The sequence below is a fragment of the Pan paniscus genome, chromosome 1 (assembly GCF_029289425.2).
Source record: "Pan paniscus chromosome 1, NHGRI_mPanPan1-v2.0_pri, whole genome shotgun sequence".
Classification (NCBI taxonomy): domain Eukaryota; kingdom Metazoa; phylum Chordata; class Mammalia; order Primates; family Hominidae; genus Pan; species Pan paniscus.
The window spans coordinates 216,259,313-216,277,719 of NC_073249.2; the positions used below are offsets into that span (position 1 = coordinate 216,259,313).

Below are 18,407 nucleotides of genomic sequence, written 5' to 3' on the forward strand. Positions count from 1 at the left end.
ACTCTTGACCACAAGTGATCCACCCACCTCAGCCTCCCAAAGTACTGGGATTACAGATGTGAGCCACAGCATCCGGCCCCCCATGTTACCTATTTTGTTTGACTTTTTCATGGTAAAGATGCGTTTGTAATCAGAAAAAAGTTAACAGTTAAAAACAACCCTATGCCGGGCACAGTGGCTCACACCTGTAATCCCAGCACTTTGGGAGGCCGAGGCAGGTGGATCATCTGAGGTCAGGAGTTCGAGACCACTGTGGCCAACATGGTAAAACCCCATCTCTACTAAAAATACAAAAACTAGCTGGGCGTGGTGGCGGGTGCCTGTAATCCCAGCTACTCGGGAAGCTGAGGCGCGAGAATTGCTTGAACCCAGGAGGCAGAGGTTGCAGTGAGCCGAGATCATGCCATTGCACTCCAGGCTGGGCGACAGAGTGAGACTCCATCTCAAAAACAAAAACAAAAATAACCCTAACATACACAAACACACACACAGGCTTGTGTCGGCACAAACCAGCTCAAAAACATTCAAAAAACAGATTAGACATGGTGGCTTTCAGAGAGAGGAACTGAGCAGCTGGGGGGAAAAGGATGAGAGAAAGATTAAGATTTGTGCTGTTTGAATTTACAATGAGTCAATTTTGAAACTGAAAAGACTCAAAAATCTTTTTTTTTTTTTAATTGAGATGGAGTCTTGCTCTGTCACCCAGACTGGAGTGCAGTGGCCCAATCTTGGCTCATTGCAACCTCCGCCACCTGGGTTCAAGCGATTCTCCCGCCTCAGCCTCCCGAGTAGCTGGGATTACAGGCGCATGCCAACACAACCGGCTGATTTTTTTATATTATTAGTAGAGACAGAGTTTCGCCATGTTGCCCAGGCTGGTCTCAAACTCCTGACCTCAGGTAATCCGCCTGCCTCAGCCTAAGTGCTGGGATTACAGGTGTGAGCCACTGTGCCTGGCCTCAAAAATCTTTTTTAAAAGACTTTCAGGCCTGGGATGGTGGCTCACGCCTGTAATCCCAGTACTTTGGGAGGCCAAGGCGGATGGATCACCTGAGGTCAGGAGTTCGAGACCAGCCTGGCCAACACGGTGAAATGAAACCCCGTTTCTACAAAAAATACAAAAATGTGTCGGGCATGGATACCTATAATCCCAGCTACTCAGGAGGTCAAGAGGCTAGCATGACCTTTCTTAAAGGCTCTAAAAAGAGGGCTCTTGGCCGGGCACGGTGGCTCATGCCTGTAATCCCAGCTCTTTGGGAGGCCGAGGTGGGTGGATCATCTGAGGTCAGGAGTTCAAGACCAGCCAGACCAACCTGGTGAAACCCTTTCTTTAATAAAAAAACAAAAATTAGCCAGGCGTGGTGATGGGTGCCTGTAGCCCAGCTACTCGGAAGGCTGAGGCAGGAGAATTACTTGAACCCAGGAGGCAGGGGTTGCAGAAAGCGGGGATCGTGTCATTGCACTCCAGCCTGGAAGACAGAGTGAGACTCTTAAAAAAAAAAAAAAAAAAAGAGGGCTCTTAAAACCTCTCCCTGCAGACACTCACACCAAGACACACACACACCCACTCGCCCTGAGCATCTTCCCTTCAGTGGTTTAAATGACCTTTAATAGAAACTCTCCAGTTTCTGATGGTCTGTCCCTCTCTTCAGAGGCATCCAGGACAGGGTGACCCAGTGTGGTGTGTGGACCTGTCACTCCCCTCCCCACAGGCAAGTAGAAGATCGAGCTGTGCACAGATGCCTCTTCTGTCTCCCAAGAGGTTCTCTGGAGTCGCTGTCTCCAGGGGACTATGGTTTGCTCTCATGACCAGCCATGGAGGCAGAAGTCCCAGACTCAGGGCAGCCCTTGGAGTCTGATCCAGGTGTCTTTACCCCAAAACTTGAAGCAGAAGTCCCTGGTGCAACACCTGTGCCTGGGAGAAGCTCTGGCCGTGGCTTCTCACCCAGACAGTCTTTCTGGGCAACTTGGGGAAGCCCCTGTTCTGCTCAAGTCTCACCCCATGGAAGAGGTGGGGGAAGGGGGCCTTGGTTTTTCAGGAAGACAGGTTGGAGAGCACGAGTCACTACAAAGCAGTAAAAGTGAATGGTGTCTCCAGGGGCTGGGTCCAGAGCACCACGGAGAGCCCCAGCCATGGAGGTGTGTTCCGCCTCTGGCCTGCAGGAATCTCTTTGAATCTCTTTGATTGGTGGCTCCAAGAGCAATGGGAAGTCAAGAGCCAGGAGGCTGGACTGGGTTCCCTGGGACCCCGAGGTCCCAGAGGCTGCTGGGCAGTGGTTGTCGGCAAAGAAGAAAGGTCCAAGAGGGTCAGGCCTGGCCAATTAGGGATCGACGAAGGAGACTGCGATGTAGCGGGTGCCCCTGGTGGTGGGGAGCCCCTCGTGGTAATGCGTGAGTCGTCCAGGGTGCATGAGGGTCCAGCCCTTCCTCGGGGCTCGGACGGAACAGTTGTAGCGCAGGAACCGACAGCCCCCACCCTGGGAGACAGAAAGCATCAGTGGCCTTTCCCCACCGCCCCGTGCCCGTCTGCTCTCCCGTCATGATCTCCTGTCATGGCCAAGTGGCCCTCAGCACTGCCTGCCTGGGGATGCCTTCTGGAGTGACAGCCACAAGCGCTGCTAAGGAAGACACTAAATGAAGAGTAGTGGCCAGGAGTGGTGGCTCACGCCTGTAATCCCAGCACTTTGGCAGGCCAAGGCGGGTGGACCACCTGAGGTCAGGAGTTCAAGACCAGCATGGCCAACATGGTGAGACCCCATCTCTACTAAAAATACAAAAACCAGCTGGGCGTAGCAGCGTACGCCTGTAATCCCAGCTATTCAGGAGGCTGAGACAGAATCACTTGAACCCAGGAGGCAGTGAGCCGAGATCGCGCCACTGTACTCCAGCCTGGGCAACAGAATGAGACTGTCTCAAAAAAAAAAAGAAAAAAACAAAGAGTAAGTGATCAAGAGCTCTGGCCTTGGAGTCAGGCAGCCCTGGGCAGACATCACCTCCACTCTTTACTAACTGTGACCAACCTGAGCTTCAGTTTCCCCTTCTATAAAATGAGGGTTAAACAGAACAGGGTAGTGAGAATTAAATGAGATGTTACAATTGAGAGCTGAGGATCAAGCTTCCCAACCTCACCACTATAGACACTTTGCTGTGGAAGGCTGTCCCAGGCATCTCTGACTTCTACCCACTAGATGCCAGTAGCCCCTCATAGTTGTAAAAACCAATTATGTCTCCAGGTACTGCCAATGTCCCTTGCAGGCCACAGTTGCTCCTGGTTGAGAATCTTTGGATTAGGGATGCCTGATATGTTTGTTGTAAGCTCTCAAAAAATTATAGCTCCAGCCTGGGCAACATAGTGAAACCCCATCTCTAAAAGCAAGAAAAAAATTAGCTGGGCATGGTGGCACACGCCTGTGGTCCCAACTACTTGGGGGGCTGAGGTGGGAGGATTGCTTGGGCCCAGGAGGTTGAGGCTGCAGTGAACTGTGATCATGCCACTACACTCCAGCCTGGGTGACAGAGCAAGACCCTGTCTCGAAAAAAAAAAAAAAAAAAAGATTATAGCTGTTTTTATGAGTGTTCTTCACAGCACCCAGCCCAGGGCTAAGTTCAACAAACCTCTTTTTGTTTTTTTTGGAGACAGAGTCTCGCTCTGTTGCCCAGGCTGGAGTGCAGTGGCACGATCTCGGCTCACTGCAACCTCCACCTCTTGGGTTCAAGAGATTCTCATGCCTCAGCCTTCTGGGTAGCTAAGATTACAGGCGTGTGCTACCACGCCCAGCTAATTTTTCTATTTTTAGTAGAAATGGGGTTTCGCCATGTTGGCCAGGCTGGTCTCAAACTCCTGGCCCCAAGTGATCTGCCTGCCTTGGCCTCCCAAACTGCTGGAATTGCAGGCATCAGCCACCATGCCGAGCCCAAAAATCTCTTAAAATAGTAGCTTAAGAGCCTGGCCCCTCCTCCTGCTAGACTGTGAACCCTTCCAGGAAGCCCTCCCACAGACCCACATCCTTTTTTTTCTGGTTCTCTGGCACTGGTTACCTGGGGCCCCTCTGCCTCAACCACCCTGAAGGCTCTCCCCAGCCAGCCCTCCTCATCCCCATTGCCGGCCCCTTGACCCCGGCTGGCTCCTGCTCACCTCGTAATCTACCCCGACTCGGTTCAGGGCGATGTTGATGGTGAAGGTGGAGGCATCATGGTGTGGCATCAGTGAGGGCTGCTCATCAGGCTTGTAGCGGACGACAAAGGCCAGGTCAAACTGGGCCTGTACCAAGGCAGGGGGACAAGAGAGCCTGTGTTAGTTAAGGAGGACACAAAGGCCAGGAGAGGAGGGTGCACACATGGGGCCTGGTCTGGCCTGCTGCAGGTCAGCTTACAGGGGCCAGGTCTACATGGGGCTCTATGCTCCAGTGCCTGCAACTACCTGGCACAGAAAAGGTTCTCAACAAAAATGTATGGACAGAGGGGAGAGAGGGAGGGAAGGAAGAGAACGGAGGGGAAGGAAGAAAGGAAGGGAGGGAGGGAGGAAGGGAGGAAAAGGGAAGAGAAGAAATGAAAGGGAAGAGAAGAAATGAAAGGGAAGGAGGCCGGACATGGTACTCACGCCTGTAATTCCAGCACTTTGGGAGGCCAAGGTGGGCGGATCACCTGAGGTCAGGAGTTTGAGACCAGCCTGGCCAACATGGTGAAACCCCATCTCTACTGAAATTACAAAAAATTAGCTAGACATGGTGGTGGGCGTCTGTAATTGCAGCTACTTGGGAGGCTGAGGCAGGAGAATCGCTTGAATCTGGGAGGCGGAGATTGTAGTGAGCCAAGATTGCGCCACTGCACTCCAGCCTGGGTGACAAGTGCGAAAGAAAAGAAAGAAAAAGAGAGAGAGAAAGAGAAAGAGAGAGAGAAAGAAAGAGAGAGAGAGAGAGGAAGGAAGGAAGGGAAGAAAGGAACGAAGGAATGAATGAAAAGACAAAGACAAAGGGGGGCATCCAATCCTCACAACCCTTTCTGGCAACTCTCCAGGCTGGATTCCCTGAGGCAGGACCCAGGCACGCCATGGGCAGGTATCTGGAGAAACCAGAGACCAAGGAAGGAACTGAGTGAGGACTGGAGAAAGCCAAGGTAGCAGTGGACAGACACATGAGTGATAGCACTGGAAAGAATTGTGAGAATTAACCGAGGCCAGCCAGGTAATTGTTTCTGGGGAACCACGGTAAGCATTCAAGGGATGAATGACAACTGTCAGTAACAGGAGTTCAGGGTTTTCCTCACTATTGGAAGAAGGCTGCTTCGGACGAAGCAGGGCCCAGGCGTGGGGCACAGGCTTGTGGCTAGGGAGGGAGTGGGCACGCTGGCCGGCTAAGGTGGGCAGGGGTGCTTTTTTGGTGGGCTGGTATAGGAGCCACTGAGGCAGGGTTAATGACAAGGAAGAAAGATTCAAAAGGGCTGAGGTCGGCCAGGCACGGTGGCTCATGCCTGCAATCCCAGCACTTTTGGAGGCAGAGGTGGGCGGATTACTTGAGGTCAGGAATTCGAGACCAGCCTGGCCAACATGGTGAAACCCTGTCTCTACAAAAAATACAAAAATTAGCCAGGCGTGGTGGCAGGTGCCTGTAATCCCAGCTACTCATGAGGCTGAGTGAGACTCCAGCTCAGGCTAGAGGCCAACTAGCCGGCCCTAGAGGCCCAGCCCAGCACCCTGTCTTCCCACACGCTACTAGACGGAGGGGGTGTGTGCGGTGAGACCTCACTCCTGCCTGGGGACCAAATACCCAGGCCTCTCCCATAAGCTGGGATGTTCCTCCACCCCTACTCCAACCCAACCCCTTCCCCAGCCCCTCCCCTTGCCAGACTCTCCAGCCCCCACCCACCCCTGGCCCTTCCACCCAAGCCCCCCACTCCACCCTACCCCTCCCACCCCATCCCCCTGCCCCACACTGGCCTCCACCTCCCCACCAACTCCTGCCCCTTCCAGTCTCTCCACTCCCTCACCCCTGCCCCCCCGCCCCTCTAGGCTTTCCACCCCCACCCACCCCTGCCCCTCCCATGCTCCCTACTCCTCCCCACCCCTCCCAGCTTCTCTACCACTTCCCACCCCACCCCTGCTCTTCCCAACCCCATCCCCACCCCTCAGTCCCTCTACCTCATGCCCCACCCTTGCCCCTCCCACGCTCCCCACACCCCCACTCCACCTCGGCCCCTCCCAGTTTCTCCACCTCCCACCCTACCCCCACCAGTCCCAGCCACTCCACTGACACCCCACCCAACTGTCCCCGCATCCTGGCTATGCCCCAGGCTTGCCCACCCTGGTGTAGTAGCCGGGGTAGAGCTTCTCTGTCATGGGCGCAATGTACTCCAGCAGGAATTTGTGCCACTCCCGCTCAAAGCCGATCTGGTTCATGTGGATGTCAATAGTAGGCACGTTCTCGTAGCCACCCTGGATGCGGTTGTCCTGGAGGTGACCGAGGGGAATGTTTAGGCAGAATTCTAGGATGGCCCCCAGGCTCTGTCTACTCCCCTCTCCTACACCCAGGAATGTGACCGGACCACATTACATGACAAAACTGAACAGGCTTTGCAGATACAATTAAGGCCCCTAATCAGTTGACTTTGGGTTAATCAAAAGGGAGATTATCCTGGGGGGGCCTGACCTACTAGGTGAGTCATCTGCAGGAAGACCTTATTTTTTGAGACAGGGTATCCCTCTGCTGCACAGGTAAGAGCGCAGTGGCGCAACTTCAGCTCACTGCAGCCTCAACCTTCCAGGCCTAAGTGATCCTCCCACCTCACCCTCCCGTGTAGCTGGGACTACAGGCACGCATCATCACACCCAATTTTATTTTTATTATTTTTATTTTTGTGTGTGTGTGACGGAGTCTCACTCTGTTGCCCAGGCTGGAGTGCAACGGCGTCATTTTAGCTCACTGCAACCTCCACCGCCTGAGTTCAAGTGATTCTCCTGCCTCAGCCTCCCGAGTAGCTGGGATTACAGGCGTGCGCCACCATGCCTGGCTAATTTTTTTTTTTTTTTTGTATTTTTAGTAGAGATGGGGTTTCATCATGTTGGCCAGGCTGGTCTCGAACTCCTGACCTCAGGTGATCTGCCCACCTCGGCCTCCCAAAGTGCTGGGATTACAGGCGCGAGCCATGCACCCAGCCACTAATTTTATTCTTTGTAGAGATAAGGTCTCACTATGTTGCCCAGGCTGGTCTTAAACCCCTGGGCTCAAGCGATCCTCCCGACTCAGCCTCCCAAAGTGTTGGGATTATAGGCGTGAACCACTGTGCCTGGCTAAAGGAGGATCTTGAAGAGAGATTCTGTCTCTTGCTGGCCTTGAAGAAGCAAGTTAAGTTCTACAGCTGCAGGGGAATGAATTCTGCAAAAACCAAGTGAGTTTGGAATGGAACCTGGGCCTCAGATGAGACCCCAACCCCAGCTGACACCTCAATGACCCAGCTAAACTGGGCCCACATTCCTGACCCACAGAAACCAGGAGATAACACACGGGTGTTATTCTGAGCCACAGTCATTTGTTACAGAGCACTGAAAACTGGTTCCAGGGCCAGAGTCAGCTGGGGTCCAAGGTCTGGCCCTGTCATTGGAGGACAAGCATCAGCCAGCCCCCAGAATGCACGGGCTAGTCCAGTTCCTGGCTTCTGGAGATCAGCTCAGCAACCAAAGCATGTGGATTAGGAAGATAACCAGAACTTCAGGTTAGTCCAGTTGCCAGGTCAGAGGTTGGCACACAGGTCCAGGGTCTCATGTGCCTTTAAAAATGGTGCCTTAAACTTGGGAACACACATTTCTGTTAAACAACTTAGAAAATGAGGCCAGGCACGGTGGCTCACGCCTATAATCCCAGCACTTTGGGAGGCCAAGGTGGGTGGATCACCGGAGGTCAGGAGTTTCAGACCAGCCTCACAAACACGGTGAAACCCCTGTCTCTACTAAAAATACAAAAATTAGCCAGGCGTAGTGGTGGGTACCTGTAATCCTAGCTACTCAGGAGGCTGAGGCAGGAGAATCACTTGAACCCAGGAGGCGGAGGTTGCAGTGAGCTGAGATTGTGCCATTGCACTCCACCTGGGTGACGAGCAAAACTCCGTCTCAAAAAAAAAAAAAAAAATTAGGCATGGTGGCCAGCACCTGTAATCCCAGCTACTTGTGAAGCTGAGGCAAGAGAATCGCTTGAACTCAGGAGGCAGAGGTTTCAGTGAGCCGAGATCGCACCACTGCACCACTGCACCACTGCACTCCAGCCTGGGTGACAGAGCGAGGCTCCACTTCACCAAAAAAAAAAAAAAAAAAAGGACGTAGAAAATGAGAGGTGGGGTGCCCGGTGCGGTGGCTCATGCCTGTAATCCCACCACTTTGGGAGGCTGAGGCGGGTGGATCACATGAGGTCAGGAGTTCGAGACCAGCCTGACCAAAATGGTGAAACCCGTCTCTACTAAAAATACAAAAATTAGTCGGGCATGGTGGCAGGCGCCTGTAATCCCAGCTACTCGGGAGGCTGAGGCAAGAGAACTGCTTGAACCTGGGAGGCGGAGGTTGCAGTGAGCTGAGATGGCGCCACTGCACTCCAGCCTGGGCGACAGAGCGAGACTCCATTCAAAAAAAAAAAAAGAAAAAAGAAAATCAGAGGTGGGTTGGGGCTTGAAGTACATAGGAGATATGAATGTTGTAAAACTGTCAGGGGACGAAAAATTCCTTTCTGAAGTTTCTCTTCTGTGAAAGGGCTGAGGACAGAGTTTGCTTACTAGGTAATGTTGCCTTTAAGTACAGTGGTGTATTTTTATTCAAGATTGTGCTCTTTTATCAAAATCCTATGGAAATAAATGTTCTGGGATCATTAAAATAAAAAAATAAATAAAATAAAAAGGTGCCTTAGGCCAGACATGGTGGCTCACGCCTGTAATCCCAGCAATTTGGGAGGCCGAGGTGGGTAGCTTACCTGAGGCCAGGAGTTTGAGACCAGCCTGGCCAACATGGTGAAACCCAGTGTCTACTAAAAATACAAAAATTAGCCAGGGATGGTGGCACACGCCTGTAGTCCCAGCTACTGGAGAGGCTGAGGCAAGAAAACTGCTTGAACTTGGGAAAGGAAGGTTGCAGTGAGCTGAGATCATGCCACTGCACTCCAGCCTAGGTGACAGAACGAGACACTGCCTTAAAAAAAAAAAAAAAAAAATTTACACACACACACACACAATTAAATAAATAAAGAATACAAAGATTAGCTGGGCGTGGTGGCACACGTCTATAATCCCAGCTACTCGGCAAGCTGAGGCATGAGAATCTCTTGAACCTGGGAGGCAGAGGTTGCAATGAGCCAAGATTGCGCCACTGTACTCCAGCCTGGGTGACAGAGTGAGACTCGGTCTCTAAATTAATTAATTAATTAATTAAAATAAATAAAATGAAATTGTGCCTGGTTCACAACCAGCCTGGGCAACACAGCCAGACCCCGTCTCTATTATTAAAAAAAAAAATATATATATATATATAAAAATAAAAAAAATCTATATATATTTCTTTTCATATATATATATGAAATATATATATATGAAATATATATATGAAAAGAAATATATATATATATGAAAAGAAAAAAAAAATGGTACCTGAACTTTCCAGGACAGGAACAGGTGTTGGGATTCTCACAGAGAGAACACAGGGCCTAGCACCCTCAGCAGGCCACCTGCTCCTGCTGTCTGATGAACTTGGACCCGACAGCCCTTCCTAATGCCCCTCATCCCACCTTGGCCCTTTCCTCCCCAGCTCCACCTGGGGGAAGTCTAGGGAACCAAGCTAAGCCATTCCAATAGCAAACCAGGAACTGAAAACCTAGTAGCTTACGGTCAAGGCAACTCAAAGCCACACGGTGGCAATAGCAGCTCGGGGACCAAACTCCATCTCAGGTTTCTCAATCCCTCTACTCCTAACTGCCTGCAGATACCCATGCCAGCACCCCTATGTCAAGAGTCCCAGAAAGGGTGGCCAGGCCAGCTTGCCAGAAGATCCCAGACAGTGAGCGGCACTGATGGAGAGGCAGCCTCCCTGCGGCCCCAGCCCAGGCATCAGGGTCCCACCTTGTTGTTGCCCAGAGACCACTGGCCAAAGTGCTCCATCTCCTCCACCAGCTCATCACAGGCCACCTCCGTGAAGATGGGGAACCAATAGACATCCGGGCAGGGCTGGGGAGGGCAGGGACTCAGTCAAGGGGGTCCACAGTGGCACCACAGAATCCTCCTCCCTCTTCAGGGCCACACACCCAAGCCAGGGAGCCCTCCCAGTGTCCCCGGGGAGCAGGGCCTTGTCAATCCTGGAGAGACTGAGTGGGGAGGAGGAGGCAGAGCCCAGAAACAGACTTTCCCAGCCGAGGTCACAGAGCTACCAGCGCCAAGGTCAGACAGAAACATGGGCATGGAGGGAGGGAGGGGGCAGAGGCTCCAGGCTCGGGGGAAGCAGACATTAGTGAGTGGAGAGAAGCAGCCACTCCCCGAAGTGGTCCAGGCATGGTGGGCCACAGTGGCCATCACACCCAGGATGTTTTCCTCCTTCCTGCCTGGGCCAGGTAGAGAGGCCCTGCAGACCCCCACAGCCTCCAGCAGGAAAGTGCCAACAGGTAGAGGGGCCCTGCAGACCCCCACAGCCTCCAGCAGGAAAGTGCCAACAGGTAGAGGGGCCATCCTGCCTCCCCCCACCCCCATCCCACCACCCCCCACTCCCATCCCACCGCCCCCCCATTCCCATCCCGCCACCCCCAACTCCCATCCTGCCGCCCCCCAACTCCCATCCCTCCACCCCCCACTCCCATCCTGCTGTCCCCCACTCCCCAGGGCAAGCAGTTTCCCTTCTGTGCCCTGCCCCCTGCAGCAGGCAAGGCTGGTCCAAGAGGGTGTCCATGGCCCTTACCGTCTCCACCAGCTTCCCTGCCAGGGCTTTGGTGTAGTTCTGGTGGATGTACTTCTCCTTCCAGTCCTGTGGGAAGTGGGAAGCAGGCTAGGGTCCTCACCATTGGCTCGACTGCCAGGGATGCTCCGAGCAGACCACTCAAAGTGGGAGTGAAGGTGTACGTGCTTGACAGAGGCAGGTGTTCACCTGCGCCCACTGGGTGCGTGTGTGTTGTCTGGGTGCACAGGTGTGCCCATAGGAGGTGGTGTTTGCACATGTATGTACATGTGTGTGCTTGTGTGTACATGTCTGTGTGCAGGCATGTGCTTACACCCATCAGCTGTGAGCTCCCAATGTCTAGAAACAGTTACAACTGTCTCCCCTTCTGATCATCACAACACCCTCATGGGTAAGACAGGCTGGGACAGTATACCCATTTTGGAGCTAAGATAACTAAGGTCCCCAAAGCTGGAAGGCTCAACTAAGTCCCAGATGATGGCAGATCTAGGCCACAAACCCAGGCCTCTTGAGTCCTGGTCCCTCCTCCAATAGATGGTGTTGCCTCTCTGGACACCCTTCTCTCCCTACCCAAATCCTGTCCTATAGCCTCCTGGGGTGAAGGGAGGGTGGCAGGTGGCCCACAGGGGTCCTGGCTGTTGTAAGACTCTGAGAGGGAAGTCCCTCCGACTGCAGGATCACTGGGCCCCTTTGCTCCCAGCCCCTATGTGCCCACCCTGGCCTCACCTCGGGGTTGCTGAACACCTCCCAGAGGTCGTTGTGCAGGTGGGTGGTGCGGTAGCTGTCTAGGGAGAGCAGATGGCCAAGGGTGTGCCGGTTGGTCAGGAACATGAACACATCCTGGGGAGGACAGGCCCGGTGGAAGAGGCGCTCCCCCACCCCTCCCCTGCCCTCGCCTCTCCCCTGCACGCTCCCAGACGGGCAACAGTGCAGCCTCCTCCACCCGCCGAACTGAAGTTCCCAATATCAGAGACCAAGTGCAGTCACCGCTATGTCCCCAGGGCCCAGCCCAGGCCTGACACTGAGAATGTGATCAGGGAAGTCTTCCCAGAGGACTGAACACAGAATGAAAGAAAAAATGCGTAAAAGAAAAGGAGCGTGTTCTGGTCCTGAAATGTTGGTCACAGGGGAAAACTTCATCTTGCTGCATGTTTTAAAAAAAAAAAAAGTCACAAAAATATATGGGGTGGGGCGCAGAGACAGGGTGAGGTGTCTCTCGGGCACATCACTTGGAGTACCTTTAGGTGGAAAGTTCCGTTTTCTTTGGGCTATGCCAAAAATGTAAATTAAATAGATGGTATAAAAACCAGGTCAGCTAAAATGGTCCCTGCAGACCCCTGAGGACCAGCCCTCGTGCCCGACGGCCCCCATTCCTCCAACAGGCCCTGGTGGCTTCCGAGATGCCCTGCTAGAATCTCTGCAGCTCCCAGGCCTACGGTGACAAGGCGGCCCGCCATGAGGGTCAGAGCTGGAGGCCCACCTTCCCGCCTGCCCCATCCAGAGGGCGTCCTGTGCCGCCCGCTCCTGGCTGACCTGCTGCCGGACGTTGGCACAGAAGGCCATGTCGGGGTCCAGCTTGCTGTGGTGGAAGAGATCTGAGGACTGCAGCTCACCCCGCAGGGCACTGCCCTTGATCAAGTAGATGTTTGAAATATAGGGCACATTCCAGACACCACTGTGGGAGAGACAGAAAGAGGGTGGGGGTCAGAGGCTGGTGGTGGGGAAGATGGAGGGGGTCACAGGGTGGTGGTGGGGAGTCATAGCCTGGAGTCTGGGTGTGAGAAGGGAAGTCACAGGCTAGGGGGGCACAATTGTGCTGATTTGATTCCTCCGCCCTGGACACATGGGCCTATTTGTCAGGAAGTCCTTCTGTGTGTCTAACTGAAGTCTTCCTTGCTTCAGGTTCAACAGGAATTTGAGGGTAACAAGAACAGGAATACTAGGGAGGGAGCCCCACAAGCCCAGGCAGGCAGAAGCCAGATGAAGGTGTCCCCCACCCACCCCCACCCTGCAGGTACTCACACACGCCGCCCCTGCACAATGTCCACATAGTCCTCGGAACGGGCATAGTAGCCATCTGCACTGAGAGCCCCCCAGAAGTTCGACCACAGCCTCCCATGCCTGGTCATCAGCGGGGCAATGACGTTCCTGAGGGAAGGGAGCACCTCAGTAGGAGGTCGCTGCACACTGGGAGTAGGAGACAGCACTAACCAGGGATGGGGGGAGGTAGGTGCCCCTCAACCTGCACGCAGGGATCCCCAAGCACCTCACTGGGACAGGCAGTGCCTTGGCCGGGGTGTCGGGGGTTTGGCTCTTCTGGTACCTGCTCCCTCCCATGGGGCAGCCAGGAACAGACAGGGCAGGACACCTTCTCTATCAGAACCTGGGGTATCAGGCTGGGGATCCACAGCTCTGGGTAATAGGTGAGGCCAAGGAGGAGGAGGAAGAGGAGGAGGAGAAAGAGGAGCAGGAGGAGGAAAAAGAGGAGGAAGAGGAGGTGGACGAGGAGGAGGAGGAGGAGGAAGGCAAGGAGGGCTCCCACCCCAGGACCAGGCCAGTCCTGAGCAGTGCTGGGCGCAGACCGAGCAGCCTCACTTGTTCTGTTGGATCAGCAGCCGCAGGCTGTTGGGCTCGGTCAGGGCCACGTCAGCATCCACGCTGAAGTAGTAGGTGCAGCTGCGGTCCTGCCGGCACAGGTCTCTGCAAGGAGGAGGACACAGGGTCAGTGCACCTGATCCTGGAGCTACTGGTGGCTGCTCACATCTGTGACCACAGTCTGGCTTCACCACATATCAGCCAAGGGGCTTCAGAGAGGTCACACCAGCAGCCTCAAAGCTTCCTCCCGACTCTGAGTCCCAAACCCCTGGACTGCTGGGCTCTCTCACCCAAGGCCCAGAGGTTGGCAACTGGTATCAAGTGCCCTGAAAATCCTGGTACTGGGAAGAACACAGCCCACAGGTGCCTACATGGCCCAGGGTGGGGAGTAAGATGGGGCTGCCTTTCTGAAATGCAATTTGGTAACTTGTACCAAAAGCCTTAAAAATTTGTGTTACTTTTGTTTATCTGGTACAGGACTCAGCAAACGAGGGTCTGTGAGTCAAACTCTGGCCCTGCCTGGTTTTGTACAGCTCATGGGCTAAGAACAGCTTTATGTTTTTCTTTTTTTTATTTTTATTTTATTTTATTTTTTTGAGAACGAGTCTCACTCTGTTGCCCAGGTTGGAATGCAATGGCACAATCTCAGCTCACTGCAACCTCCACCTCCCGGGTTCAAGCGATTCTCCTGCCTCTGCCTCCCAAGTAGCTGGGATTAGAGGCATGCACCACCATGCCAGGCTAATTTTTGTATTTTTAGTAGAGACAGGGTTTTACCATGTTGGCCAGGCTTGTCTCGAACTCCTGACTTCAGGTGATCTGCCCGCCTCAGCCTCCCAAAGTGCTAGGATTACAGATGCGAGCCACTGCACCCAGCCTTTTTTCCTTTTTTAGAGATGGGGGTCTCACTGTGTCAGCCAAGCTGGAATGCACAATCATAGCTCACTGCAGCCTCAACTTCCCCAGCTCAAGCAATCCTTGGCCTCCCAAAGTGCTGGGATTACAGCCACTGCACTTGGCTGATTTTATGTTTTTAAGTTGTTTCAAGAAAAAAAAAAATCGGCAGGGCGTGGTGGCTCACGCCTGTAATCCCAGCACTTTGGGAGGCTGAGGTGGATGGATCACGAGGTCAGGAGATCAAGACCATCCTGGCTAACACGGGGAAACCCCATCTCTACTAAAAATACAAAAAATTAGCCAGGCGTGGTGGCGGGCACCTATAGTCACAGCTACTCGGGAGGTTAAGACAGGAGAATGGCGTGAACGTGGGAGGCAGAGCTTGCAGTGAGCCAATATTGCACCATTGCACTCCAGCCTGGGTGACAGAGCGAGACTCCATCTCAAAAAAAAAAAAAAAAAAAGAAAAAAAAATCAAAAGAAGAAGATGTAAAAATTATGTGAAGGTCATCACCAGGTGCAGTGGCTCATGCCTGTAATCCCAGCACTCTGGGAGGCTGAGACAGGAGGATAACTTCAAGCCAGGAGTTTGAGACCAGCCTGGGCAACATAGCAAGATCCTGTCTCTACAAAAAATAAAAATAAATAAATTAACCAGGCGCAGGGGCTCACACCTGTAATCCCAGCACTTAGGGAGGCCAAGGCGGGCGGATCACTTGAGTTCGGGAGCTTGAGACAGGCCTGGACAACATGGTGAAACCTCGTCTCTACTAAAAATACAAAAATTAGCCAGGTGTGGTGGCAAGCACCTGTAATCCCATCTACTTGAGAGGCTGAGGCAAGAGAATGGCTTGAACCTGGGACGGGGAGGTTGCAGTGAGCCGAGATTGCGCCACTGTGCTCCAGGCTGAGTGACGGAGTGAGACTCAGTCTCTAAATAAATAAATAAATAAATATTTAAAAATTAACTGAATGTGATGGCACATGCCTGTAGTCCCAGCTTCTTGGGGGGCTGAGGCAGGAGGATCACTTGAACCCAGGGGTTTGAGGCTACAGTAAGCTATGATCCTGCCACTGCACTCCAGCCTGGATGACAAGAGTGACACCAAGTCTCAAAAAGAAAAAAAAATAAATGACATGAAAGTCAAATTTCAGTGTCCATAAATGAAATTTTGCTGGAATGCAGCCTCTGTGCTACTAGGGCAGAGCTGAGGGTTGTCACAGAGCCGGCAGAGCCAATTTGCAAAGATTTATGATCTAATCCTTAGCAGGAAGTTTGCCAACCTTTGATCCGGACTGTCTGACTCTTCTACAAGCAACACAAATTACTTCTTTCTTTGTTTTTGTTTTGCTTTATGAGACAAGGTCTTGCTCTGTTTCCCAGGCTGGAACACAGTGGTGCAATCATAGCTCATGCAACCTCGACTTCCCGGGCTCAAGAGGTCCTCCTGCCTCAGCTTCTTCAGTAGCTGGGACCCCAGGTTCAAGCCACCACACTTGGCTATTTTTTTTTTATTTTTGAAGAGAGAGGGTCTCACTATGTTGCCCAGGCTGCTCTCGAACTCCTGGCCTCAAGCAATCCTTCAACTTTGGCCTCTCAAAGTGCAGGGATTACAGGCATGAGCCACTGCTCTCGGCCTTTTTTTTTTAATATATAATAAAGTAAAACATTCAAGGTTGGCTCACTAATAGTCAGCCTTTGTCTACTTCTGCCCCCAGTCCTTCCTCTTTCTCTGATTTGCTTCCTGAACCCAAATAACATGGCTCAGCCCTGCCCAGGAGCCCCGGGGGTTGGCAGGACAGAGGCTATTTCCCCTTTTGACAGATGGAAACTCCAAGGCCCAGAAAGGGGCAGGAACTTGCTAGAGCACACACAGCCTTCTGAACTCCTGTCACTCAGCCTGCTGCTCCTTACCACAGCCACAGCTCCCCTGCCCGCCACTGTCAGTGCAGAGTACTGTGGCCCAGAACTCACGCGCCCATGTTCCTGGCATCTGCATTCGCCATCCGCACCTCAGGGCCCACCAGCTTCACAGACTGGTACTCGCTGCCATGCTCTGCCAGGAACTCTTCCACCTGAGCCTTGTGGTGCTGCTCCTGGGGTTGGGGATGGGGAAGGGGATGGGGGGGTGAGGAGGAGGACACAGCTTCCACCCAGGGACTGCAGCACCTCCTGTCACTGCCAGGCTGTGCCCCTTCATCTCTGGCACCCCGGCCATCTGCTTTCCTGTCTCCAGACCTTTGCCCATGCCAGCCCTGTGCCAGGAACACCCTTCCCTGGCCATCCTTTGCCCATTCTCCTCTGACCAGGCCAGGCCTCCTAAGAGCCTCTGTCATTAGGATAGAGCTCCGCCACCACGCTCAGGATCCCACATCCAGAGACATTGCTGATTCCTGGGTGTGGCCCAGGGATCCACTTTGTTACAAAATGTGCCAGGTGATCCTCAACTTCGCTTTGAAAAACAACAGTCCAGGCCAGGCACAGTGGCTCACGCCTGTATTCGCAGCACTTTGGGAGGCCGAGGCGGGTAGATCACCAGGTCAGGAGTTCAAGACTAGCCTGGCCAAGATGGTGAAACCACGTCTCTACTAAAAATACAAAAATTAGCCGGGCATGGTGGCAGGCACTTGTAATTCCAGCTACTCGGGAGGCTGAGGCAGAGAACTGCTTGAACCCGGGAGGCGGAGGTTGCAGAGGCAGAGAACTGCTTGAACTTGGGAGGCGGAGGTTGCAGTGAGCCAAGATCGCACCATTGCACTCTAGCCTGGGAGACACAGCAAGACTCCATCTCAAAAAAAAAAAAAAGGAAAAACAACCGTCCGGCTGGGTGCGGTGGCTCATGGCTGTAATCCCAGCACTTTGGCAGGCGGAGGCAGGCAGATCACGAGGTCAGGAGATCGAGACCATCCTGGCCAACATAGTGAAACCCCATCTCTACTAAAATACAAAAAATTAGCCAGGCACGGTGGCAGGCGCCTGTAATCCCAGCTACTCGGGAGGCTGAGGCAGGAGAATGGCTTGAACCTAGGAGGCAGAGGTTGCACTGAGCTGAGATCACGCCATTGCACTCCAGCCTGGGCAACAGAGAAAGACTCCGTCTCAAAAAAAAAAAAAAAATACAAAAAATTAGCCAGTTGTGATGGCGCATGCCTGTAGTCCCAGTTACTTGGGAGGCTGACGCAGGAGAATCGCTTGAACCCAAGAGGCAGAGGTTGCAGTGAGCCGAGATCGTGCCACTGCACTCCAGCCTGGGTGACACAGCGAGACTCTGTCTCAAAAAAAAAAAAAAGAAAAGAAAACCAATTTGACTGCCACCAGGTACAATTAGGAAGGTAGGAAGGATTAACAGTGACAGGGATGGAAGTGAAGATGACAACAGTTAGAAGCAACTAGATGCGTCCTGTGCACCAGGCACCTTTTACGAACTTCGCATGTCAACTTGCTTAGCCCTTGCAGCAATTCTGTGTGATTGCACAATTATTATCCCTATTTTATTTTATTTATTTATTTATTTATTTATTTATTTTTTGAGATGGAGTTTTGCTCTTGTTGTCCAGGCTGGAGTGCAATGGCGCAATCTCGGCTCACTGCAACCTCTGCCTCCCAGGTTCAAGCGATTCTCCTGCCTCAGCCTCCTGAGTAGCTGGGATTACAGGCATCTGCCACCACACTCAGCTTAATTTTGTATTTTTAGTAGAGGCAGGGTTTCACCATGTTGGTCAGGCTAGTCTCGAACTCCCGACCTCAGATAATCTGCCCACCTGGGCCTCCCAAAGTGCTGGGATTACAGGCATGAGCCACCGCGCCCGACTTTTATCCCTATTTTATAGATGAGAAACTAAAGCACAGAGAGGTTGAGTAATGTGCCCAAGGTCACACAGCCAATAAAATAGCGGCGCTGGGATTCAAACTCACCCAGTCTGACTCCAAAGTCAACTCAGTGATTTGGGGACACAGTCCACTGGTGATTGTCATTTGGCCCAGATAAGCTAGATTCGGTGAGAC

At 52.8% G+C, this 18,407-nt stretch overlaps 1 protein-coding gene across 1 annotated transcript in view; it reads right to left on the reverse strand.

Moving 5' to 3' along the window:
- Nucleotides 1-1,592: 1,592 nt before the first annotated feature.
- Nucleotides 1,593-18,407, reverse strand: part of PLOD1 (procollagen-lysine,2-oxoglutarate 5-dioxygenase 1) — a 40,834-nt gene continuing 24,019 nt past the window's right edge. Inside the window, exons 10-19 of the mRNA XM_003822061.5 lie at nt 16,377-16,498; nt 13,505-13,609; nt 12,932-13,057; nt 12,443-12,584; nt 11,636-11,749; nt 10,913-10,978; nt 10,087-10,191; nt 6,299-6,445; nt 4,136-4,261; nt 1,593-2,477 (exon numbers count right to left, since the gene is read on the reverse strand). Coding sequence (XP_003822109.1) covers nt 2,322-2,477; nt 4,136-4,261; nt 6,299-6,445; nt 10,087-10,191; nt 10,913-10,978; nt 11,636-11,749; nt 12,443-12,584; nt 12,932-13,057; nt 13,505-13,609; nt 16,377-16,498 — 1,209 coding nt within the window. The 3' untranslated portion in view covers nt 1,593-2,321. The remainder of the gene's footprint in view (nt 2,478-4,135; nt 4,262-6,298; nt 6,446-10,086; nt 10,192-10,912; nt 10,979-11,635; nt 11,750-12,442; nt 12,585-12,931; nt 13,058-13,504; nt 13,610-16,376; nt 16,499-18,407) is intronic.